At 54.8% G+C, this 25,473-nt stretch overlaps 1 protein-coding gene across 1 annotated transcript; it reads right to left on the bottom strand.

Annotated features, from left to right (window-relative positions):
* Window positions 1-2,179: 2,179 nt before the first annotated feature.
* Window positions 2,180-25,077, bottom strand: Ap1m1 (adaptor related protein complex 1 subunit mu 1). The gene is made up of 12 exons (XM_059244304.1): window positions 24,912-25,077; window positions 18,989-19,145; window positions 13,696-13,763; window positions 12,509-12,639; window positions 12,127-12,274; window positions 7,858-7,984; window positions 6,631-6,773; window positions 6,283-6,354; window positions 5,838-5,996; window positions 4,287-4,412; window positions 3,961-4,036; window positions 2,180-2,791 (listed from the first exon to the last, which is right to left on the bottom strand). The coding sequence occupies exons 1-12, from the start codon at window positions 24,951-24,953 to the stop codon at window positions 2,769-2,771; spliced, it is 1,272 nt and encodes a 423-aa protein (XP_059100287.1). The 5' UTR covers window positions 24,954-25,077; the 3' UTR covers window positions 2,180-2,768.
* Between the last annotated feature and the right edge of the window lie 396 nt (window positions 25,078-25,473).

The raw sequence follows: 25,473 nt of genomic DNA, 5'->3' as shown, positions 1-25,473 counted from the left end.
GTACGCCTTTAATGCTAGCACTCGGGTGCAGAGGCAGGCGGATCTACATGTAGACTGGCTTGGGTACGTAGTGAAATATCTCAATAAACAAAGCAACCTGCTCTCCCAGTGGTTGATGACTATTCACTCAAAGTGAGCCCTCCACGCAGCCCAGTCCAGACCTGGCTCCATTTCAGGGCGCCGGTGTGACCGAGCATGGCAGGCCGGGCACAGGCACGCCTCAGAGGCTCGAACCTTTAAACTCAGCACCCAGGAGGCAGAAGCAGGATAGCTCAGTGAGCTCAAGGCCAACCTGGCATACATAGTGAGTTCCAGGACAGTTAGGGCTACGTAGAGAGACCCTGTTTCAAAACAACCCAAACCACCACCAACAAAAACAACAGAAGTCTATCTTCAGAGTTCTAGAGGCTGCCATGTTTTCTGGCACCTTCTCATGTCATCCCAGGGCATGAGGGCAAAATGAGGAAAACTCCCTTCATTGGGAACATTTTTTTTTTTCTTTTTAGTGTGGCAACAGAGTCTAGAGCCTTATGTGTGCCAAATCAATTTTTTTTGTTGTTTATTTTTTCAAGACAGGATTTCTCTGTGTAGCTTTGTGCCTTTCCTGGATCTCGCTCTGTAGACCAGGCTGGCCTTGAACTCACAAAGATCCGTCTGCCTCTGCCTCCCAAGTGCTGGGATTAAAGGCATGTGCCGCCGCCGCCACCGCCACCACCACCTGGCCCCAACTTTTTTTTTTTTAAAGATTTATTTTTATGGGTCTGGGGAGCTGGCTCAGTAGTTAAGAGCATGTGCTGTTCTCACAGTGACCTGAGTTTTGTTCCCAATACCCATGCTGGCTTACAATCCCTGCAACTCCAGCTGCATGGGACATCCAATGCCCTCTTCTGGCCTCTCTGGGCATCCATATACATATGTACTCACCACATCCACAAATAAGAAAGCACATAATAAATATCTGTAAATCTCTACTTTATGTTTATGGGTATGCATGTTTTATCTGCATGTATGGATATGTGCCAAGTGCATGCAGTGCCCCAAAGGCCAGAAGGCGGCACTGGGTCCCTTGGAACAACGGGGGTTGTGAGCCTCCCTGTGGGTGCCAGGGTGGACTCAGGTCCTTTGCAGGAAAGCCACCTCTCCAGCCCTTTCACCCACTTCTTGTTGTTTGCTGAGACGGGGTATTATGATCCTCCTGCCTCAACCTCCAGAGTGCTGGAGTCATGGGCATGGGCCACCATACCTGACTTGCTTCCTTTTTTGTTGTGAGCATGTATGCCAGCTCACGTGGAGGTCAGAGGGCAACTTTTGGGAGTTGATCACCTCCGTCTTACATGTGAGTCCTGAGGATTAAACTTAAATCCTCAGACTAGGCAGCAAGCTGGCATTGGTTCTCACATTGGCTAGCAGGTTGCAGATCAGCTTTCCTCTGCCTCCTGGTGTCTGTGTTCTGAGACACTGTGCTCGACCTTGCTGCCTGCTTGGAGTTGGGCATTCCTGTACCCTCTGATGACCCAGCCAGGCTCTCTGCCTTTCAGCTGCCATTTCTTCTTGGTGTGCAGGGTGGAACCAGAACCCTGCACATCTCTATCCGTCACATGTGCGGGTCAATGGTGGGTGGGTTTTGGTGGCTGGACTCAAACAGGATGCATACGGCCACAGCCTGCAGTGCTGCAGACCCGTGGAGGATGATGGGGTGGCAGGCCAGTCTGGACTGGGCAGCCCTCGGAGCCACTGGTGGGTAAGGCAGGGCCCTGAGCCGGGAGCTGGCCTTGTTGCACTGGGAAGGTTGCTCTTGGCCATGGGAGGTGAGATGCACGTGACACACCCCAAGTAGGAGTGCAGTGACAAGAAGAGGCAGGAGGGCAGAGCCCACAGACCGACCACGGAGACACAACTTCCAAGCCCATTGGAACTTGCTAACCAGTCTGGTGGCAGAGCCCAGGCCTGGACACGTGGGAACGTGGGAGTCTCCAACCAGACCACCAGAGGAAGGCCACCATCCACTGAAGACAGCAGGCTGGAGACCCAGCAAGGATAATCTACCCTGTGTCCCTCAGAAGGGCTCCAGCTACCAGGGGAGGGCCGCTAGTCCCCTCACTGCTAGGCCTATTTGCCGCAACCCAGGGTGCCCAGGTGGGCCTGAACCACAGCACACAGAGAAAGGACAGGCGGCAACTCTAACAAATGGACTTTAATGTAACTGTCACACAGAGGGCTGGAGGGCAAGGTGGCCCTGTACAGTGACAGTAGCCCGTGCCTGGCCAGGGACCCTCGGGGGCAAAGGCTGACACATGTACCCTCTCGGGGAAACACTGATGTGGCCAAGGGCTGGCATGGGAGCACAGCCAGCCAGGCAACTATCCTGGACGTGGACCAGTGTGGAGGGGACAGCTGCTCCAAGTGCTGCGTGGGGACTGCACAGGACACATGTAGACAGGTGATGGGACAGCGACAAATGACACCATTAACATGCTCAAATGGCAACCAAACGAGTGTCTGGTGGTGGGTGAGGGTGGCGCCCACAGGCGAGGCCGGGCATGTGGCACCAGGAGCCGAGGCTCAAGCTGGCTTGTCTCTGGGGGAGGCTGGCCGGCCCTTCCTTCCCACCCTGGATCGGAATGGGACCAGGGAAGGGGTTCTGCGTGGACCGCAGGACTGAGAGAAGGGTTGTTGCTTGTGTCCAGAGCCACCTTCCAGCTTCGGTTTCGGTGCGTGTGGCAAGTGCGTCCTGAGGCCGGGTGGGCTGGGGTGGTTGCAGAGGCCCCTCACTGGGTCCGGAGCTGGTAATCTAGAAACATGGGGCACCCACCCTCAGCTCCACACGGGGACATGGGGTACCCACCCTCAGCTCCACACGGGGACATGGGGTATCCACCCTCAGCTCCACACGGGGTCACGGGGGCACCACCCTCAGCTCCACACGGGGTCATGGGGTACCCACCCTCAGCTCCACACGGGGACAGGGGGCACCATCCTCAGCTCCTCACGGGGACACGGGACACCCACCCTCAGCTCCACACGGGGACACGGGGCACCCACCCTCAGCTCCACACGGGGACAGGGGGCACCCACCCTCAGCTCCTCACGGGGACACGGGACACCCACCCTCAGCTCCACACGGGGACACGGGGCACCCACCCTCAGCTCCACACGGGGTCATGGGGTATCCACCCTCAGCTCCACACGGGAACATGGGGCACCACCCTCAGCTCCACACGGGGACAGGGGGCACCATCCTCAGCTCCACACGGGGTCATGGGGTACCCACCCTCAGCTCCACACGGGGACATGGGGTACCCACTCTCAGCTCCACACGGGGTCACGGGGTACCCATCCTCAGCTCCACACGGGGTCACGGGGCACCCCCCTCAGCTCCACACGGGGACATGGGGCACCCACCCTCAGCTCCACACGGGGACATGGGGTACCCATCCTCAGCTCCACACAGGGACATGGGGTACCCACTCTCAGCTCCACACGGGGGCATGGGGTACCCATCCTCAGCTCCACACGGGGTCACGGGGCACCCCCCTCAGCTCCACACGGGGACACGGGGCACCCACCCTCAGCTCCACACGGGGACATGGGGTACCCACTCTCAGCTCCACACGGGGGCATGGGGTACCCATCCTCAGCTCCACACGGGGTCACGGGGCACGCCCTCAGCTCCACACGGGGACATGGGGTACCCACTCTCAGCTCCACACGGGGGCACGGGGTACCCACTCTCAGCTCCACACGGGGTCACGGGGCACCACCCTCAGCTCCACACGGGATCACGGGGCACCCCCCTCAGCTCCACACAGGGTCACGGGGCACCCCCCGCAGCTCCACACGGGGTCACGGGGCACCCCCCGCAGCTCCACACGGGGTCACGGGGCACCCCCCGCAGCTCCACACAGGAAGCCCCAGCCCAGAAAGACCTCGGCAGGTCCCGCCCGGCGGGCAGTCGCTCACCTCCGTTCTGTGTGATGTAGCGAACCCAGGGAAGGGCCTGGTAGCCGCTCTTCTCAATGATCTTCAGGTAGCGCACCTGGACACAAAGGCCCTGAGTGTGCTGCACCCCTATCACCCATCATCCGAGGGGCGGGCCTGGCACAGCATGAGGGGCTGTCAGAAGCGGCCAAGACCCAGCTTTTCAGGGGACCAGAATGTGTCCCTTACCCACACACCTTCTGAGAGGCCCCCAAAAGAGACCCCGTGCCAGGAGGGGGGTCGGGGGTTTCTGCTGTGACTCTGGGCTCAAGCGTCCCAGCGGCCGGCCGGCCCTGACGCACTCATACCTGGATGCCAGAGGTAGTGAAATAGGGGATCTCGAACTTGACACTGATGGGAGGCTTGCCCTCCTTGTCTTCGGCTTCCACACTGGGGAGACCAAAGTGGGCCCGCATGAGGTACTCCTTGCCACCCTGGGGAGCCAAGGCAGGAGGCGGTTAGCTACCCAGCTGCCGGGCCCACAGCCAATGTGCCGTCTCCCAGGCTGGCCCATGGCTCCCAGGAGCCGAAGCTGGGCAGGCTGTGAAGGGCTCCTCCAGCTCCTAGGGAGAGACAGGGGCGCTGCCAAGCCAGACCGGCCAGACCGGCCATGGTGGGACAGGGAGCCTGGGAGCGCACTGGGGAGGGTGGCGTGCTCCCCTGCACAGCCACTCCCACTTGCTCTCAGATGTTACAGGGTAAGATAAAAGCACAGGGTCCCAGGGGACTGTGAACGGCAGAGTGACAGCAGAGAGCGATGGATGGGTGGGCTAGGTGCCCAGAAGCCCAGCAATAAAAGGAGGCCGTTTGAGAGTAGGCCAGTCAGGACTGGCTGGGACCCTTGCCTGCCCTGGCCAGGCAGAACTTCAGGCCTAGGCCTGGCTGTCCCCTGTGCCTGGCACCCCGGCTCTAGCTCTATCTGGGACAACACGCCCTTTGGTCCCGAGCTCAGGCTGAGGGGTGCCGAAGTAGCTGTGAGTATGGCCCTGCTTAGGAGCTGGGGTGCAGCAGGACTGAGCCTTGGCTCCAGCACAGGTTCTCCGCACCAGCTCCCAGCCATAAAGGACACCGTTTCATCTCCATAAGAGACGGTGAAATAACTCCTGCCACCCAACAAAGTGAGGAGGAAATGGAGAGAGGATCTACCCATGGGAAAACACAGGCAGTTGAGTGGAAGCTGGGTCTGGTGACATGGCATTCAGGAGACAGAGGCAGGAGGATGGTGCCAAGTTCAAGGCTAGTCTCGGATACGTGGCGAGTTTGAGGTCAGCCTGAGCTACATGGTAATTGTTGGGCCAACCTAGGATACATGATGAATTTCAGGCCAGCCTGGGCTACAGTTAGGAGGTCAGTTTGGGCTACATAGTGAGTTGCAGATCACTGAGACTACCCAAGGAGACCCTGTTTCAAACAAAGTCCCCACCAAACAAAATTATGAAACAACCTCCACGTGAAAAGAGGATCTGCAGAAAACGGCATCACACGTTGCCGTGGCTGTGTTGGAGCACCAAGAGAAAGCTCTCCTGGGATGGATCTGCGGCCCACCCTCCCCCAGCCCTGCTGGGGTGCAGAGAGGAGCTGTACCTGTCTTCCTGGGACCAGGATGCCACTCCCCAGGGCTGCTCCTTGCTCTCAAAAAATGCTGTCTCAGAGGTGGAACAGGGGTGGTATGGGGGGGGGTTATTTTTATGTGCATCCGTGTTTTGTCTGCATGTGTCTGTGTGAGGGTGTCAGATCTTGTGACTGCCATGTGGAACTGAACCTGGGTCCTCTGGAAGAGCTCTTAACTGCTGAGCCATCTCTCCAGCCCCGTGGGGGGTGGGGCGTGTTTAGGGCCATGTGGCGAATATGGGGCTCACCGGGAAGGACTTGATGGACCACACGATCTCGCTGTTCTCAGGGACCCACTTGACACTCCCCACTGTGGTCTTGAACTTGGGCGAGTCGGCATCATTGGGGACTGGTATGTGGATCTCTACGTTGTTGGCTGTTGACCGCCGCTTGAACTGGCTCTTGGCCTGCAAGGAGGCCCCGGGCAGAGGCTCTGGAGGATGCAGGGAAGGGAGTCTAGCCACCCCCCACCCAGGCACCTACCAGGGCGACACAGTCCCTGCCTGGCAGTGGGTTCCCACTTTCTACCCCTAGGCTTTTCCAGGCAGTGCCCACACCTGACTCTCCTGTCCCAGGCCTCCAAGGCGCCTGTCCCTCCCTCCAGGACAAGGTGAATGTCTGCAGGATGAGTCTATCTCCTGCTTCCTGTTGCTGCTCCAGCACCAGGTGAGAGCTGCCCACCCTCCCACTGACCTTGATCATGTACTCGATTCGGCTGTGGGAATGCTTCTCAATCACGGACTCAATCCAGATTAAAGGCTTTACCTGTGGGGAAGGAGGAAGGTGCTCACACCAAATCCCACTTCCTGAGGGGAAACTGAGGCCTGTTCTTTCAGGAGACCAGAGTGCAGGCAAGCGGTGGGGCAGTCTCCTGGGCCCCTATGAAGGTGGAGCAGCTATCACACTGCCCAGCGCCTGCCCAAGAAGTCCAGTATTGATGTTTAAGGCTTCCGCTCACCTACAGGGCTGCAAGGTGGCCCAGAGGGTGTGTCAGAACTGACGCTGAACTTCCCTGGGAACCTGCAAGTGGGAGGCACTCACGTGGGTGTTGAGGCGGTAGGACATGAGTTCGAACTCTCCGTCGGGTGGGATGAAGGAGATGGTGCGGTCGTTCTCAAAGCGCGACAGCCGCACACACTGGTGGAACTTCACATCCTCCAGCTCCACTGACTTGCTCTTCCCTCCTGTGTGAGGCAGGGGTGAAGCTGGCACAGGCTGAGAGTCCCCATGTCTGCTCTGGCTCCTACTGCTATGACCACCTCAGCAGACCAGAGCCTGCCCCATGCCCACAAGACATGCCTTTGTATACACAAGGGGCCAGTCAGTTCCTAGACAACTGCCTGTCATCCTCCTGCCTCCGCATCTCAGCCTGACACTGGCATGGAGTCCTGGGGTCTGGGCTCCCTGTGCCATGCCGTGTCTTCAGCAGCCAGAGAGCAGCTGGTCAAGACATATTTGCTAAGTGGCTGTGGGTGGCACTATGGTGTCCCACCTACTTCAGAGGGCCCAGGCAGAGCGAGCAAGTCTGGGAGGCTGTGAGGGGCCAGGAACCTCAACTAGGGCCAATGAAGGCCCACAGAAGCCTAGGCACGCCCACCTGTGGAAGCCTCACCATAGAAAGAGCCCACAGTCAAAGGGAAGGGGACCGAGGATGGGGCCAGGCTCTACTCCAGGCTCTGACTGTGGGACAGGCTGGGCCTCACTGACGACGTCTAAGTACTCAGACCTTAGCTCTCTGTCACCCTCTTGACAGTTTCACACTGTCGTCCAGGATGGCCTCAAACTCCCACTCTTCCACCTCAGTTTCCTGAGGGATGGATGACAGGCAGTTCCACACACTAGCCTGGATCTTTTTGTCTTTTTGGTGCTGGTGGGTATTGAACCCAGGTCTGCTAGGTCAATGTTGACCGTTTACTGATCTGCAGCCCTAGTCTTTGAGGTTTTCTGAGCACTGTGAAAGTCTCTGTTACATCTTACTTACTGTGTACGGGAAGGGGTGTGTGCTGCGGTGTACACGTGAGAGGACAACTTGCAGGAGCTGGCTCTCTCCTTCTACCACAAGGGCTCAAGAGGTCACACTAAGGTCGTGGGGCTTGGCAGCGAGCACCTTTACCTGCTGAGCCTCCTCAACGACCCAAGGCATTTTCTTAAACCTGGCACTTGAAAGCAGTTGACCGTCCCAAGCATGCACTTGGGATCAGGTGAGGCCACCTCCCTGGGGCAAGGCTGATCCATGATCCAGCCTCTGCACTGTTCTCGGGTACTCACGGCCTGTGTTGTCGAAGAGGACCTTGTCATTGAGGCCCAGGCGCAGCTCAGGCATGCCCGAGAGGAAGACCCGCATCTTGATGGAGCCCACAATCTCACTGCGCAGCACGTTGCCATTGGCACTGACCTGGGGACAGTCGGAACCATGTAAGGTGTGACCTCCATCACTTCTGGCTCAATTGCAAACCCAACTTTCTCCCTAGTGTTTGTCCTGAGGAGGACAAGCAGATGAGCTGGCTGCAGGTGTGAGGATTCCAAAGCATGGAGGGCTGGGGATACCCCACTTCCAGAGGGAGGGCACTCGCCTAAGCAGATGGGAACCCAAGCCCAGTTTTATACGCACAGCAACTGGACTATGGTGTTTGGTGATGTCATCATGACAGCACCACAGGGGCCTACATGAACCTTGACCGGTCATGGGCCAGCAGCAGACACCACCTCTCGGTGGCACCAACATATATGAGACTGCCAAATGACACAGCAAACAAGGCTGCTGCTTCACGGCATGTTTGCCAAGTTGCAGCCCGATGTTGAAAGGATGGCCCAGGACACGTGGCTGCAGGGCACACCAGCACAACCCCAGCACTCTCAGCAGGTTCATGTCAGCATGCACTGCACTGGGTGACGACAGGGAAGCCTTGGGACTTCCCAGGTCCTCGGTGGTCCTCAAGGGGGCACCATCTTGAGTGTGATTCATCATTTGCAACACACAGCTCTTGGTGCTTTGCAGAAGCCACTAAGATAAGCACACCATGAGACAAGGGCAGAAGCACAAGGAAGAAACAACGGAACCCTCAAATGTCTCCATGACCCACAGGGAGAGGAGGAAGGAGAGGGAGAACAGGAAGCAGAAAAGAAGGCACAACAGCAGACCTTAGTCCAGAAACTCACAGAGCACAGGCGGTCTAAACACACCAATTACAAGACGGAGACGGGCCGGGAGGGTGGCCAGTGAGTGAAGTGCTTGCCATGCAAGCACAAGGGCCTCAGTTCAAGTCCCCAGAGCCCCACGAAGCCAGCGCTTAGGTAAGCACCTGCAGTGGAGGTGGGGCGGATCGCCTGGGCCTCCAGGCCTGCTGTGGACAGCAACAAACAAGCAAAGGGCCACCTCAGACAGGGTGGAAGGTCAGGACTGACACCAAGACTGTCGGCCCTCTGCCCTCCACTGTAGCACTCATGCACCTGCATTTACACACACACACACACACACACACACAGAGTCAAAATGGATTGTCCTTTTTGGGGGTGAAGTCTCGCTATGGAACTCAGACTGACCTCAACATTATGATTTTCTTGCTTCAGTCTTCCACTTACTGGGAATAGACGGGTGCTACCAGACACCGTCTCAGATTAGGTTTTTAAAATGAGGTTCCTACCAGAACTCACTCTGACTAAGCTGTAGGCAATTCAAAGCAGAAGGATTAGGTGTGGTGGTCTGATGAGAAACACCCTCCTAGCCTCGGGCATTTGAACGGTCCCTCAGTTGGTGCTGTTCGGGAGGCTCAGGAGCTGCGGCCTTCTGGAGACATATGTCACTGGAGATGGGTTTTCAGGTTTCCATGTCTCAGGCCATTCCCTGTTCACTCTGTTTCATGCTTGCGGCTGGAGCTCAGCTTCCAGCTCCAGACACCACGTCTGCCACTTGCTGCCATGCTGTCCCTGCCATCATGGACCCTAACCCTCTGGAAACCATAAGCCCAATAAGCTCTCTCTTTCGTAAGGTGCCCTGGTCATGGTGTTTACCACAGCAAGAGAAAAGCAACTAATACATGGGGGAAGCCTAAGTGAGAGATGACGAGCCAGCCAGGCGTGGGGGTACACTCCTGCCGTCCCAGCACTTGGGAGGCTGAGGCAGGCAGACATCTGTGCATTCAAGGACAATAATGCTGTCTGTCTTACTGGGTGCGGGCTCACTGTACACCTAGTGCCAGACATTCCAAGCCCAGGCTGATCCTTTACTGACTTCTCACCATCTGCTCAGATCACTCACAGGAGGAAAAGGCTGTCAGCACCAGAATCTAGCAGCACGTCCAATTCTTTTGCTTTGAACAAAAAGGCAGGGCCATTTCATCTAGTCAGGGATTTGCATGAGTTCCAGGCTAGCCAGGGCTAAATAGAGAGACCTTGTATTAGAGCAAAACAAAACCGAGACCAGGTATGGAGGCGCACAGCTTTAACCCCAGCACTTTGGGGGCAAAAGCAAACACATCTCTGAGAATCCCAGGCCAGCCAGGGCTATATAGTGAGACCCTCTGACAAGAAACAAACTACAATAAACACAAGCCAAACCAAAGGAAACAGGTTGTAAGAGCATACACTAGGTCTGGAGAGATGGCTCAGCGGTTAAGAGCACTGGCTGTTCTTCCATGGGACCTAGGTTCAATTCCCAGCACCACATGGCAGCTCACAGCAGTCTGTAACTCCAGTTCCAGGGGATCTGACATCCTCACACAGACATATATGCAGGAAAAACACCAATGCACACAAAGTAAAAATAAATAATTTTTAAAAAGAGTATACACTATGTAAAAACTAATAAAAAGCACTGGGATCTGGGTGTACAGCACCTGGGAGGTGGAGTTTCTGCTCTTGGTTCCCAGCACTCATGTCAGGGGGCTCACAACTGTCTCTAACAGCAACTTCAGTGGATCCTACTCCTTTACTGGCCTCTGTGGGCATCTGCACTCTCAGGTACACACCCCCCGAATGCATACACACACACCCCGAATGCATACACACACACCCCGAATGCATACATACACCCCCCGAATGCATACACACACACACACAAATACACACACACGTAATGAAAATTTTTTCCTGATGTGATAGTAACTCTTGATTATTAACCTGACAGGCTTTAGTCACCCAGGAGACAGGCCTCTGGGCAGAGGCAGTCTGGGAGTTTCTAGATTGGGTTAACTGAGGTATGAAGACCCACCCAGAATGGGAGGGCCCCTCCCACGAGCTGGAGTTCTGGATGAGTGAAAAGGCGGAACCAGCACCACTGCAGCCTCCATGGCTCTGCTTCCTGACTGTGGACACTGTGTGACAGCTGTCCACACCCCTGCCACCATGGCTTCCCAACCCTGACGGGCTGTGATGTCCAAGGGACCCTTCCTCCCTTAAGATGTCCGGTATTCTGTAACAGTTAGACAAGTAACTAACACACCCTGTGTGCAGAGGTCCTGGGGTCCACACCCACTACCACAAAAACCAAACACCAAGCAAGGAACACAGAAGCCAAAAGCTCAAGCCACTCATGATCTCAGCATTCTAGAAAAGTAGCAGTCTTGGGGCGTGCGGTCTTTTAGGGTGGCAATAAGACTCCAGGTCTCTTGGGGACAGAGCTGGCTTCCCAACGTTCTATGTTTATGGGTTTGGTCTGTCACATGTGTGCACATGCCTACGTGTGAGCATGTGCAGGCCAGAGTTCCACGTCAGGTATCTTGTCCTCTGGTTCCCCAACCTTTGTTTGAGGCATCCTTTGTCTCTCCTGAGCTGGACTTCTCATGTTGGCTGGGCTAATCCTCCTGGCCCGCCCCCTCAGGGTTGGGGTTACAGTGCACGCCACCACACCCAGCTTCCACTCATGTGTTGGGGTCTGAACTTGGGTCCTCACCCCTGTGCACAAGCGCTCTGCTGGTATACCTATTTTTTAACTAGGTATGAGTGTACAGGATCTGTGTCAGGGTGTCCCCACCTCTACGTGGAGATCAGAAGACTGTGGTGTTCTCTCCTTTCACCTTTCTGAGGCCTCTGGAGTGGAGCTCAGGTCATTAGGCTTGAGCAGTAACTTGGCTCACTGAGCCATTTCCTTGGCTCTTCATTTCTTTAAATTGTAATTATTTATTATGTGTGTGTGTGTGTGTGTGTGTGTGTTTGTGTGTGCAAGGGTATGCACAACTGCGCACATAAGGTCAGAGGCTAACTTGCAGGAGTCACTTCTCTCTTCCCACTGTAGGTCCTAGGATGGAACCCAGATGGGTAGGCTTTGTGGGAAGCCCCTCTGTTTGTGTTTTTCTGAGACAGTGTGACCCAGGAAGGTCTGGAACTTGAGGTCCCCCCACCTCACTGTCCTGAGAACCACCACAATGTTGGCCCTACAGCTTCTAAGTGAGAGGGAGGCTGGCACAGAGGGAGCCCTGCCACCTGCTGCAGGCAGGGAAGGTTACCACTCCCACACCCACGGCGCTGCTGGTTTTCAGTTTTATCTGGCTTCCACCCTGAAGACGGCAAGTTAGGGAAAGGAGAGAGAAGGCGGCTTACCAAGAGGTTGACGGCCTCAATGACGTCCAGGAACACTTCGTTCTTCCGGTACTTGATGCCCTCTGAGCGCCAGGACACAGCATTGGTGACGGTGGCCGGGGGCCGAGGGGCCCCCGTTTCCAGCTTGTGGCCTTCCTGAGTGATGTACCTATGGGGCCACCCGCTCAGTTACAGAGGTGACATGAAATGTTGGACTTTGACACTGGGGTGGGACTACGGGGGAGGGGAGCCCAACCACTGGAAGCCCCTGCATCAGCCCAGCACTCCAGAGGCAGAGGCAAGAGGATCAGGACCCTGCCTCAAAATAACCAAAAAACAGCAGAGACAGGCAGAGCAACCTGCCTGCCCTGCTGGGCTGGCAACTGAGAACACATGCACTCACTCCTGCAGGATCTTGCTGTCTGTGGTCTGTGGGTAGCCAAAGTCCATGAGCTCGTCCAGCAGCTCGTAGATGATGACAAAATTGTCCCGGATGCTCTCCTCCTCCAGCTCTTTAAAGTACTCGGAGAAAACCTGGGCAGGGCGCAGCACAGCAGGCCTCAGACCAGACCTGAGGGCCATTCTGGCCCTCCCTGTGGGTGACACTCCCCATGGGTGATGACACGTGCCCTGAACTCAAGGGTCTGAACAGGGACCACAGGCACTGGCCAGGAAGAATGACCCTGTATCAGCACTGCAGCTGTGAGGCCTCCGCAGTCAATCCTGACTGTGTCTGTCACCCCTGTCTCTGACTCAGGCTGCTGCTCACCTCCCTAAGGTGTTGGCTGTCTGGCTGTAGACAAGCATCTCCATTTCAGTGGGTAGCTAGGAGGCTAAGGAGGGACCCAGAGGGGTACCAGGAGGCCTGTCTTCATACGGACACTGGAGCAAGCCGGTTATTAGAACAAGTGGGAAAGGCCAGCACTGGGGAAGATATATGCCCACATCCCTGCTCACCCCAGCACCCAATCACATCCTGCACGCCAGAGGTGGCAAAGCTAGGCTGTTCGCAGTGGGCCCGCTCAGAAGGAAGCCACCTGGGGACTCTCCTTAGCCCTATCCTTAGCCCTTGGCTAAGAGGCACCCAAGAAGGGAGGGAGGAGAGACAGAGAGAGGGCTCCTGACCCCCAGAGGCACTCAGTGGAAACTCAATGCCAGCCCTGGAGCCCTTGCTCAATCCCAGCAGCAAAAAAGCCAGATTGCCCATAGCTCTGCTGCCTTCATCCCAGTTGACTCAGCAGCCAGAGGTTGCTTTAAATCCAAAGGTGTCCTGGGTAAAGCTGTGCACTAACCAGCATCAGACTGCACATTCCTACACGTCCCCAAGGCCCAGTCCGTCACCTAACTGACCCCAACCCCTATGTCCAGGCACAGGGCCTGGATCACACTATGCACCCTCCTGTCCCTGTACATTTGCACAGCCATGATGTCTCCCCATCTTGATCACTTTCTTGGGGATGCAATGAAGGCCAAAGACCTCACCTGCAAGGAGGCTGAGGCTTCCTAGCCTAGGATCACCTGGGTATACGATGCTACAATCCCTCACTCAAAACCCTTCCCAGGAGGAAGTCCCACTGCGAGGGGCCTTACCTGCACCACCTTGTAAAGGAAGGAGAATACCAGCGACACACAAGCGTTCTTTTTTGAAGTGGCGACCACTGCATGGTGGCAGAGTCAAGGAGCCTTCTGGGGCTGGGATATCACATCATAGAACCCCCACGTCTCCCTGCCCCAGCTGCACTCCAGCCATCCACTGGGCCCAAGATTAGGACTAAGTCCCCAGTCTGAGCCAGGGCAGGGACATATGGTAAGGAGTCAGTGGAGCCCTGGGGGACACAGGAAGTGGAAGGTTTAAGGGGTGGCTTCTGGATGCTGCATTTAGGAGCAATACTGGAAGAGCCCAGCTGGGTGAGGAAGCAACCAGGGTCAGGCCTGTCTGTGTCTTTCCACTGTGCGGCAACACTTTTCCCTGGGGAGACCCTACACAGTTCTACTCCCCCAGAGAGGGAGCTCAGGGCAGACCACAGTATGGGCCATTCCCTTCAGACAACCTTAGGAGCTACCCACTGGTCCACATAAAGTCTGGTCACAGGGAAATCAACACAGGTTGGAAAATAGCTACCTCTGCTGGCATTCCTGAGAAACATCCTGCTATTCTGTATGCTCTCTAAACACATGAGGCCTGTTCTTAAACATGGCCTGGGCAAATGGACAGGACACATACATACATACGTCAACCTGTCCCCCGAGAAATTGGCAGATAGATTTCACAGGGCCTATGCCTATCAGTAAGGGATGCAAATATTTCCTCACCAGAGTGGAGACAGCACAAATCTCTAATAAGCATTTTTGTGCAAGTTGAAGGGACTCTAGCCAGCCCAAGCATGGCAAAGATGGCTCTGGCAGGCCTTGCCCATCTCCCCCATTCTCCCTGCCTTGCTAAAAATCGTTAGATTACATTCCTAAAGCTAGCCTCCAAAGTCTATTCCCTTATTTGGCCCACTTCCTCCTCCTGAGAGTAACTATCAAGGTCCAGCTATCAAAGTATTGAAGTCCAGCAATCAAAAGCCCCCTTTGGCCGGGCGGTGGTGGCGCACGCCTTTAATCCCAGCACTCGGGAGGCAGAGCCAGGCGGATCTCTGTGAGTTCGAGGCCAGCCTGGTCTCCAAAGTGAGTTCCAGGAAAGGCGCAAAGCTACACAGAGAAACCCTGTCTCGAAAAACCAAAAAAAAAAAAAAAAAAAAAAAAAAAAAGCCCCCTTTGGCTAACCTAATTAACACACCCAATTAAAATTAAACCCTTCATTCTAACATGGGTTTCCCCCTTTACCTTTATAAAATGCCATTTGCCTATGGGCCAAGTCAATCCAGAGACAGTCCTTTGTCCCCTGGGACAAATATCCCTTTCCTGTCTCCCTGTCCCCTTACCTTTCTCCCTGTCCTCTATCTCTTGCCTTTGTCTTTTACTCCCTGCCCTCTGGGGCAAATAAATCTCCTTTGTGCTGATAACTTGGGTCTTGGGGGTCCTGAGCCCACACAGGTCCCTTTACAAGTGAGCAATAGGGGAAGCCACCATTAAGGGTCTCACCGAACTAAGCGTTATATATGGGTGTCCATGAAGAACAGACAGTGACAGAGACAGCCATTTCACTAACGTTGACGTACAGAACTCGGCTGAAGACAACCACCTACCTTACAACACAACTGAGGCTCGGTTAACTGAAAGGAAAAATGGGGGTGCTGGAAAGATGGCTCAGTGGTTAAGAGCACTGGTTGTTCTTCCAGAGGACCTGGGTTCAATCCCAAACAACCACACAGTGGCTCATTACTGCCTGTAACTCTAGTCCCAGAGGGATCCAATACCTCCTTCTAGCCTGCATAGGCACTGTGCACAGACATATAGGCATTCAAAATACCCCTACACATAAAAAATAAAAAAATAAAGAAAATTAAAAATAAAAGGAAAAAATGGGTTGTTAAAACAGAGTTTAAATACAAATGGTACCCTACATGGATGGAAAAAGATACTCCCAGAGGCCATAAGGTTACTGAATGAAAATCCTAGTGCCAGGAGTGGGCTGCCTGAAGGGACACTAGCCCACTGGAGCATAGGACTCTGAAAGGCCTTCTCCCCACTTCCTCTGCCTTTCTACAAACCCTTAGATCACATTTCTAAAACTAGCCACCAAGGTCCATTCCTTTATTTGGACATTTCCTCCTCCTGAGGCTGATTACCAAGGTCCAGCAATCAGAAGCCCCCTTTGGCTCACCTAATTAACATGCCCAATTAAAATGAAACACCCCATGCTAACACGAGGGTTCTCCCCCTTCACCTTTACAAACCGCTATTTGCCTATGTGCCATGTCCGTCTCCTATCCAAAGGCAGTCCTTTGTCCCTCCGGAACAAATACACCTTCCCCTTCTCCCCATCCCCTGTCTCCTTTACTACAGCATCCGAGTCCATTCTATCACGGACTTCCCCTTCTTCTCCTCTTTAAAATGACACTGCAAGGTCATTTGCTACTGTTTTCTGCCTGAGTCAGAAAGCAGTCATTTTAACTTTTCTTCCCTGTTTAATAAAGGATCTCCCTGTGAAAACAGGTGTCTGAGTGTGGTTTGTACCTCATACAGGGTCCAGGAGGAAGCCCCTGCTGTGTGTGGGTCTCCTTCTCTACCTCCCTGTGACTCGCTGGCCAGGGAATCCCGAGGCCCCACAAACCATAAAGGCTATTGATACTACTGTTGGTTGTATGCCAGAACTAGTGGAAAGACCCTATTGCTTAAGACACTGCACACTTTGACTGCAGGACATGGAGAAATAAAGTTGGGACTGAACTGGAAATTCCCACCCTGCTGGCTGGCTTTTACAGGTGCCAGAGGGGCCATGCCTGATGCTGGTGAACTGTCACCAACATTCCTGCTCAGCTATGGACCCTGCATGCTAAAACACCGACATGATGGGCAACACTTGCCTGATTGTGAAGTAGTGGCTTGGTGATCATGGATAAGACCAACAGCCTTTCTATTGGCTTTCAGGTCTGCTCCACAAGAGGAAGTTCACATCTGATATTATCTGCCAGGACAAAAACCTGTGGCTGGGGAGGTTCCAGGTCCTAATGGGAAAGCAACTTGTACTGTTTTACCAGGTGGATGTGATGTGCCTGTCAAACTGCCTTCTAAACATGTGTGTTTACCAATCACCAATGTTGTCAGCCTCAACTCATACATAACTGGTGAAACTCCTTGTTAGAATTCCTGGCCACTCCCCCAGCTGCATGACCGCACATGCACAGTTCAGTAGCCAAGCAAGGGGCCTTACACCTTACATCATCTGTGCACAGCGTGGTCACGCAATCTGTGCACCTGTGGTGTAGCTCCATAAGCCCACATGCGCATGTGCAGGGGAATCCTTAAAAAGCCGGTCACAGACTCCTCCCCTCTCTTCTGCTCTCTCTTCATCCCTTCTCTCTCCCTTCTCCTCACGTGTCTTTCACAGGCCTGGCCAGGCTCTCTTCTGTCCCCACCCCCAATAAAGCTCTGATACTGGGTTTTGTCATGCCTCGTGACCTTTCCTCAAAGAGTGAAAGCGCCTCATTTAAAACCAACATTCCTCACAGTGGCTTAATTTTTAGCCATAAGTGGACAATTGTCGTTATCCCTCCAATGTCAGGGATCATAGTGGAACAGGGGGTGGGAAGAATGTTAAAGCTGGGGGAAGGAGTGGAGTGTTGTATAGCAGTTTCCATCCCGCGGGGAAACTCCTTAAGCAGTAAACAACTCCAAATAGCTTCAGGAAGTCCCTGAAACTGAGCAGATTCACTAGGCCTGTTCTTCCCAAGAGTGAAGACTCTGAGACCAGATCAGCTACCTGGACGAAGCAGAGAGCAGCAGAGGTAGCTGCCTGGCAGAAGTTTAGATCAGAGGCACTTGGAAGGAAGGGACACTCTAACATGCCGAGCTGCCTGTAGACTGTGCAGGGACTCAGGCTCCCAGCTTTGTGAGCTGTCACCTGGGCTGGGGTGGGCTTTGGAGATGCATTGTCTTTGAGTCATCTCTGCTCCTGTAAGGGACCCATAATCCTATATGTAACTGTAGTAAACTCATTGGTTCACCAAGTTGGACTTTGCTGGTATCCATACTTTGGTCTGTCTTGAGCTACCAATGTAATGTCTCCCCAGCAAAAGTTCTGTCACACAGCACCTTCCTCGCCTTGCAGACCGCACTAGGCCAATCACACTGTTTACAGAAACTTCCAGATCTCCCCAGCTGGCTGAGGCTGCTAGATTCACAACAACTGTGCTGGAGAAATGTGCCCGCCAGCCCTCAGGAGCTTTGTGCTTCCCTTTCTCATCAGCCTGAGCTATCAGGGAGGCGTGTGGCCAGTCTCCAAGTCCCTGTTTATGCCACACCTATGCACTGGGTAGGAAGGCCCGGGAAGGAGGAAGAAGGCCATGTCCACTTGAGCCTTGCCCCAGTTATACAACAGGATCCAGGTATAAGCTGGAAACTCACAGGACCACAACAGAGGAGGCGGGGCAGGCGGGGGGGGGGGGGCAGTGGTGGAAGATGCCCCAGTGCAGTGTGTTGGGGGGGAGCCCTCTTATGCCCCTGCTGTCACACTGTGGTACTATAGTGGCAGGGACTCATCTGCTGGTCCAACTAAGCTCAGACCACAAGCGCCTCACCTATTCTTGCACTGGGCAGCCATAGCCTAGAGTGTGGCTTCAAGTGACAACCATCTTTCTCTTAGGGGTCCCAGGACACCTATAGCCTCTCCACAACTATCCTCAGGGCTTCTAGAGATGGGGATATTTCTGGGACTCACCCTGTAGGGGGGGGGCACTTATCACCACAGGTTGGAGCATGCCTGGGTGGGAGGGCGGGGCAGGAGCTGCAAGGCCAGAACACGTGTCCATAGGAGGAGGCAGCATCTGCCTCTGTTGGGGGCACACCCACATTCACTTACTGACCCTGAGGGGCTGCAGCTGCAGGGCTGGTGCTCCCCACTGCTTACTGCACAGCCAAAGCCCCGAGTAGTGGGTGCACTCATTTCATGCTTGGTTTGAGGCTGAAGACGGGCTGGGGATGCAGGGCACATGAGAACTCCCCATTCCTACTCCGACCCCACTTCCCTCATTTCTCCACCCCTGCCTGACAATCTGGCCACCCCATCCAAAGACCAACCCTGTTAACATGACATGTCTCCAACCAAAGCCAACCTTGGGCCCAGCTGGCCCCTACTCTTGCCATGTGTCCTCCCTCCCCTGGGCAGCAGCTTTGGAAGACTTAGCATTCCCTAAACTTGTGCCCTCTGGCTGCCCAGTTGTCCTGTGCCAGTGGGCAGGTATGTCACCCCCAAGTCCCTGCTCCGCAGCAGGGATACGGTACAGGTTGTTGTGCTTTATCCACATGAAGCGAACGCCGCCATGGGCCAAGATAGGTGACAGCATGCCCTCCTCCTCCTTCTCCATCAGGATTGGCATGAAGTGCTCCACCTCCGACATGTCCACATCCCCACGGTAGTTCCGGCAGATGAGTACCTGCAACAGGAAGGAAAGAAGGGGTGGCTTCCACTCTTGAGTGCCCAGGTAGGGGTGGGAACCATCTGTGAAGGGACAGGACCTCAGGCCAATTTGGCTTCCACCCCAGGCAAGTTCCACCACAAGGCTCTCCTGCAGTCAGAGGGCAGGAGAGGGGAGGGACTGAATCCCTCAGACACCAGGGCAAGCCCTGCTCCATGAGCACTCCATGCAGACTGCTGGTGCACTTGCCTCTCCTGACAGCAGCAGACACCCAATCTCCAAGGAGTCCAAGTTCATGGAACCCCACTGAGGCCTGCACAAGTGTAGCCCTGCCCTGTCTTTCTCCTCACCGCCCATCACCAAGAGGACTGTGGAATGAGGACAACCATGTTGCAAAGACAGTGGTTCCTCAGAAAGTGACACCAAGAGTTAAATATGACCCAGTGGCTCCTCCTGGAGACACTTACAGTGGAGAAGAAGCTATGTGTGTCAGTGGACATTCAAAGGAGAGTGGAATTGGACCTAATGAGCCCAGGCTAGTCTCAAATCCACTATGTAGCCAATGATGACCCTGAAATCCTGTTCCTCCTGCTGCTACCTCCTGAGTGCTGGGAAGACAGGCGTGAGCTACCACCCCTAGCCCACATATATGAATACTTCAGTGGCTGAAATTTAAACAGACCTGGACTAGAGGCAAGGACATGTCTTTCAACAGATGCACAGAGCATCTGGGTCTGTAACGTCCCAAAGCACTCCACAGCTAGGTTTCAGGACCCCAGGATTCCAGAATCTGAGGGCCCTCCAATCTCTACACAGTGCCTTGGTATCTGTGGACAGCCTCCTCTGACAAGAAAGATGCCTGTAGCTTTTGCTTTGTCGAAATGATTTCACTGTGTAGCCCAGGCTAGCCTCAAACTCATGGCAATCCTGAGTGCTGGGATTATAGGCATGAGCCACCAAAGCTAGTTCAAATGCAACACCTTTGAGTGTGTGTGTGTGTGTGTGTGTGTGTGTGTGTGTGTGTGTGTGTATGTAGTACAAGAGTCTGAATGTGGAGGCCAGGGGATGGCATGGGGTGTTTTCCTCAACCTTACATACTAAGCAGGGTCTCTCACTTGAGCTGCCAGGCATAGTGGCATACTTGGAAGGAAGAGGCAGGTGGATCTGAGTTCAAGGCCAGCCTGGTCTACAGAGTGAGTTCCAGGACAGCCAGGGCTACAACAGAGAAACCCTGTCTCAAAAAACAAGCAAGCAAGCAAACAAATAAATAAATAAATCCTAGAGGTTGGAGAAATAGCTTATTGCTTAAGTCCAATGCTGTTCAGAGGCCCAGGTTCAGTTCCCAGCATCTACATCAAGTAACTCACAACTGCTTATAACTCCAGCTCCAGGGGATCTGATTTCTTTTGACCTCCAGGGCACCTGCACTCTTCACATCCAATCTCTCTCTCTCTCTCTCTCTCTCTCTCTCTCTCTCTCTCTCTCTCTCTCACACACACACACACACACACACACACACACACACACATGAAATTTTGAAAAACCACGATTTCCCATCCAGAGTTAGCTGAGCACAGATATAGAACATGAATACAGGCCTCGGGACTATGAGATGCTCAGGGTGGGCTCTGCCCTCAGAGTCACTGTGCACACTGAAGGAACAGATAGAAGTGTACCCTGGAGGACCCCAAGGAAATGGGATGGAAACGTGAGTGGCTGCAGGGGAGGGAGGGCTGAGGATGGCCTGGGTACTCAGGGTCCAGTGCCCATCTTGTCACACTGCCCGCTGTCGCATGGCTGGCTGGCTGTGGCAGTGCTGCAGTGCTCCCGAACTGCCATGCTGCACAGACACCACCCGCCTCAGAAGCTGTCATTTCAGAAAACATTCTGTCTGTTGCTTACAGCTGGGGTAGTGCAGTCAAAGTGGTTCCCTTCCTAAGCCCTTGGGCCCTGTGGGGACATAGCCCCCACTGGGTAAGCTTCTGGGTCTGATGCCCTGGCCGAGGGCCTCCCCTTTGCCCACTCCTATTCCTCTTGCTATCTCTTATATGGTAGGCTGATTTGACAGGTAGATGACAGTACCCAGAGAGGTGGAGCAGCCTGCCTGAGGTAACACAGCAGGCAGAGCAAGGTCAGGATCTAAGTGACATCCTTACTTCCATCCACTTCCTGTGCTCACTGGGAACCGCTCTCCTGGGCAGCTCTGAGCCCACTTCTCCCCCATGTGTCCAGGGACTAGATGGGACTGGTCAAAGAGTCAGCCAGGTCAAAGAGTCGGCTGTCCAGGGGTTTGCTTGCTCAGCAAATGTGCACCATGTGCCCATATGGTTGCTACCACCATGGCAGCCAAGGCAGACGTGGTTCCTGCAATGTCACAGCTGTCTGGACATAAATAATGGGGAAACCTTTCCGCTAGCCCCCCCTTCTCAAAGTCTGATGGGATGGCAGGGGATGTTAGGAAACCCCTAGGGACTCAGGGAGGGAATTCGCCTCTGAGCTGCTGTGGCACTGAGGGAGGCAGGGGAGACACTGAGGCCCAGTTCCTCTCTGCCATCCTCTCACTCCATGGTCCTTCCCCATGAAGCGGAAGAGGATTCAGTTTCAACAGAAGCTAGACGGAGCAGCCTCTCCCTGTTCAAACCCATCAGGCAGCTCAGGGGCAGTTGCCTGTCCCCAGGGGAGGGGATGATTATCACATCCCTACTCTTTGCCCTGCAGCAGTACCATTTACCTCTGAGACCCATGGCCTCCAGGATGCCCGATGGTCCCATAGCAGCTGCACTCTGGACATCTTCCAGGTACACCCTGTCATTCACAGTTCCTCTCCACCACAGCAAGTGGCATGCTGTCTTTCCCATGGCTCCTTTTCCTTCTTAGCACAGCACCCTTACTGAGTTCTGTCTGACAGCGTGGTTTTGCTCTGGGCATCTAAAGCCTGTGTTGAATGAGTTGGGAGTATCTGCTCTTCTCAGAAATGTCCCAGGATAAGGGAACAGACAGATAAACATGCTTGTGATGCAGTGAGCAGCCTGGGCCAGAAGATGAAGTGTGGTCAGGGTAGGGAGGGCTGGAATATGATCTCAGCCAGGGCAAGCAGGAAAGGCTTCCTGGAGGAAGTGCTGTTTGAGTTGAAGCCAGGCCACACAGCTCTCCACAGGACCAAATACAAAGGTCCCAAGGCAGAAGCAGACAGATTGTCCAGGGACCTGCTTAGAGTCCCCACTGGCTGAAGTGGAATGAGCCAGGACCACGTGTACAAAAAGGCCCTGTGCTGGGGGGCTATGAGAACTCAGACTACAAAGGTCCTTGTGAATAACAGGGGGCAGCCTGGGGTTTTGTTTTCAGTGTCCAGAAGAACAGCATTGAGAAGGAGGGGAAACCGAGAGCTCAGCACCCCAGACCTGGGGTCCCCAGGGCCACGCTGCCAAGCAGGGAAGCTGCAGGGTAGCTGGGGAAGCAACAAACAGCAGTCAAGCGCTCTTGGAAGACCTCCTGCTGTCCAAAGGTGGCCACGTGAGATCCCTCGGTAATCAGAGGCTCAGCCTGGCACATTGTCAGGAGGTTGTCTTCATTTCTGGAAGGAGGCGGAGAGATCTACAGCCTCCCTGGGAAGCTTTCCAGAGGCAGGTCTGCTCACACCCTATCCTGGGGCCTCCTTCCTGGAACTGCAATGGCCCTGGGGCCTCCTCCATTGGAGCCCTAAGATGCCACCACTAGTCTGTGGCTGCCTTATACCTTGCATGCTAATTGGGACACCTGTCACCTCCTCAGAACCAGCTCAGGTGCCCAGTTCTGCCTGGAAGTCTTTTGTAACTTTGTCTGATTGCCAAACAGAAGGCAAGCAACCCTTAAGCTGCTGGTCCAACTGTTTCCTGCTAGGCCAGGAAGCCTGTGGAGCCTAAATAGCATGCTCTGTGGGCCTTGTGCAGGGCTAGGCCTGTCTAACCCTATAATAACCCAGATAAGACTCTTTGGACCAGGCAGGAAGGCAAAGCTCAGAGAGGCCTCGGGTTTGTCTATGGTCACACACCTCAGCTGCAGAGATGGGTTGAGTCCACACATGAATCTAGCTCTATAGCTTGAGTCCAGGATGGGGCACCTGCTAGGTGCCAATGGGGTGCTGGCTAAAGGAACAAGCAAGCCATGACAGGCAGCCCATTGTACCTCCAGGCCAGGGCAGAAGGCAGAGCATGTGCCTAGGGAACATTGCGCCTACCAGGTTCCCAGAAGGCTGTGGAGGAAGCCCAGATCTGGGACTCACCAGTTGTTGACCTTGGGTGGCATCCAAGGCAGGCACATACTCAAGGGACTAAGGAAAACGCTGGGGCTGGGGCACTCCACCTCTTTACTTCTGAACACCAATGTTCTTTCACTGATGAATGTTGGACTTGTTTACTATGGTCGGACCTGTTCTGGTAGCTTCCCGACATTAGAGGCTGGCCACCTGCCTTCGACCTTGATGGACTGAGGCAAAGGGACAGCCATTTCTGAAGGCTGAACAAACATTCCTGTAAGAGGCTTTTGTACTGAGCACAGTGTGGCTCCCCGACACAGCACTCCTTGAACAGACTTGAAGCACTGGGTTATATCCTCAGCATTACAAAACCATAAATTAGCCGTACCCAGATCCCATGGTGGTGGTGGTGGTGGTGGTGTGGTGTGGTGCACACCTTTAATTCCAGCATTCCTGAGGCAGAGCAATCCTGTCTGAGGTCAAGGCCAGCCTGGTCTACAGAGTGTACTCAGGACAGCCTGGGCTACACAGAGAAACCTTGTCTTATAAAACCAAGGGGTGAGGGTTAGCCAGGTGCTGCTGGGAAGTACAGACAGGGAGATCCAAGTGACTTAAAAGGCCAGGCAGCCTCGCTGAATCAGTCTAGTGACTTGAGTTTGATAACAAGAGCCCATGTAAGGGTAGCAGGGTCTCCTTCCTCCACACACATGTGCAAACCCGCACAAACACACACAAATGAAGTTTTCTTCCACAGATACTCCTGGGGAAGATGCCCGAGTCCTGTTTCTGTCCAGGGCCTTCATGTCTCAGCAGTCTTGTTTTCCCCCAGACAGGAAAGCTCTTTCTGACTCCCAGCTGGGGCTGCCAGTTCGTTATGAAGACACGGCCTCAACAGTCATTCATTTATCGGTGCTTTTTCAAGTGACTGAGCTTAGCTGTGTCGGGCTCTGCCCACCCACGGTGGCCCAGGGCTTAGCACCCTGCCTGGCTTCTCTGAAAGCATCAGTTGAAAGCAAGGACGCTTGGGGTGGGGCTTTGAGACCGCTACTTCCCAGTAATCAGTGTGACTCTGGGCAGTCAGTTTCCCCCTCGGTAAGACCGCCTTCCTATCGCCCTCCTCTCCTAACTCAATGTCACAGGAAGCGCAGCTGCTCTCGGGAGAAAGCGCTGAAGCCTGCAGGCTGCGGAGGGAGGGGCTGACCAGAGGACACGGTCCCCACCACGCCTCCGGCCAAGGGTCGCGCGGGGTCCTCAGCTTCCGGTCCGAAGCATAGGCCAAGCCCGGTACCCGGGCGCCCGAGGCGGGAAAGGAGCTAAGCGGACGGTTTCCTAGCAACCATAGCCCACCAAGTTAGCTAGAGACGGGGCGGGGCTCGCAAAGACCCCCGGCCGTTTCCTAGCAACAGGGCGGGCCGGCAACTGAGGCTGCCCCGCCTGCCTGACGCCCAGGCAGGGCCGGCCGGCCAGTTACCTAGCAACAGGGTGGGTCCCGACAGGGCGAGGGCTCCGCTGTTGCTTGGCAACGTGGAGGGTGGAGAGCCCTTCAGTACCTTGCCTTTCAGGTCCAGTACGTAGACGGCGCTGGCGGACATGGCGGCTTTGGAAGGCCTCGGCAATAGCCGAGGGCGGCGGCAACGGCAGGAACTGCCGGCGTTCAGCAAGGCCCGGCGCGCCCCGCGACACTTCCCCTCCACTTCCGGTCCATGAAGCAGCGCGTGGACCGTTATGTCCGGTCTGAGGGGAAAGCCGCGAGTGCGCAGGTGCGCGACGGAATAAGTGCAGGCGCAGTACGAACTTCGTGGCAGTGCTTTTCATCCACAGGGCAAACGGGCCGGAAGTAAGTCCCGGTGGGCGGGCCCTCCGGGTGGGCGGGGCCTGGAGGGCCTGGGGAGGGCCTGGGCAGGGCAGCTTCCCTTCTGTGGCTGGCAGACTGGCGGTGGAGGAGGGTGGACGCTTTCAAACCCGCTGCTGTGGAGAGACTCTGAAAGCGGAACCGATTTGGGTCTGCCTTGCATTCGGCAGAAGTCTAGTAAACTAATGTCCGGTCACCGGCTGTGATTCGCTGTAAGGTGGCGATTAAAGGAAGTCAGTCTCTGAATGGCAATCAAACCT

Source organism: Peromyscus eremicus, chromosome 17, assembly GCF_949786415.1.
Source record: "Peromyscus eremicus chromosome 17, PerEre_H2_v1, whole genome shotgun sequence".
In the NCBI taxonomy this organism is placed as follows: domain Eukaryota; kingdom Metazoa; phylum Chordata; class Mammalia; order Rodentia; family Cricetidae; genus Peromyscus; species Peromyscus eremicus.
The sequence above is the reverse complement of the archived record's forward strand: the minus strand, read 5'-3'. Positions and strand labels throughout refer to the sequence as shown.

What these genes read in the sequence shown, in the direction of transcription:
- Ap1m1 (XM_059244304.1), bottom strand. Translation starts at nt 24,953, where the DNA reads ATGTCCGCCAGCGCCGTCTACGTACTGGACCTGAAAGGCAAG. An exon ending in GGTCCATCAAGTCCTTCCCG is followed by an intron (nt 4,413 to 5,837) that starts GTGAGCCCCATA and finishes TTGGCTCCCCAG; the next exon opens with GGTGGCAAGGAGTACCTCAT. An exon ending in TCACTACCTCTGGCATCCAG is followed by an intron (nt 4,037 to 4,286) that starts GTATGAGTGCGT and finishes CTTTGTGTCCAG; the next exon opens with GTGCGCTACCTGAAGATCAT.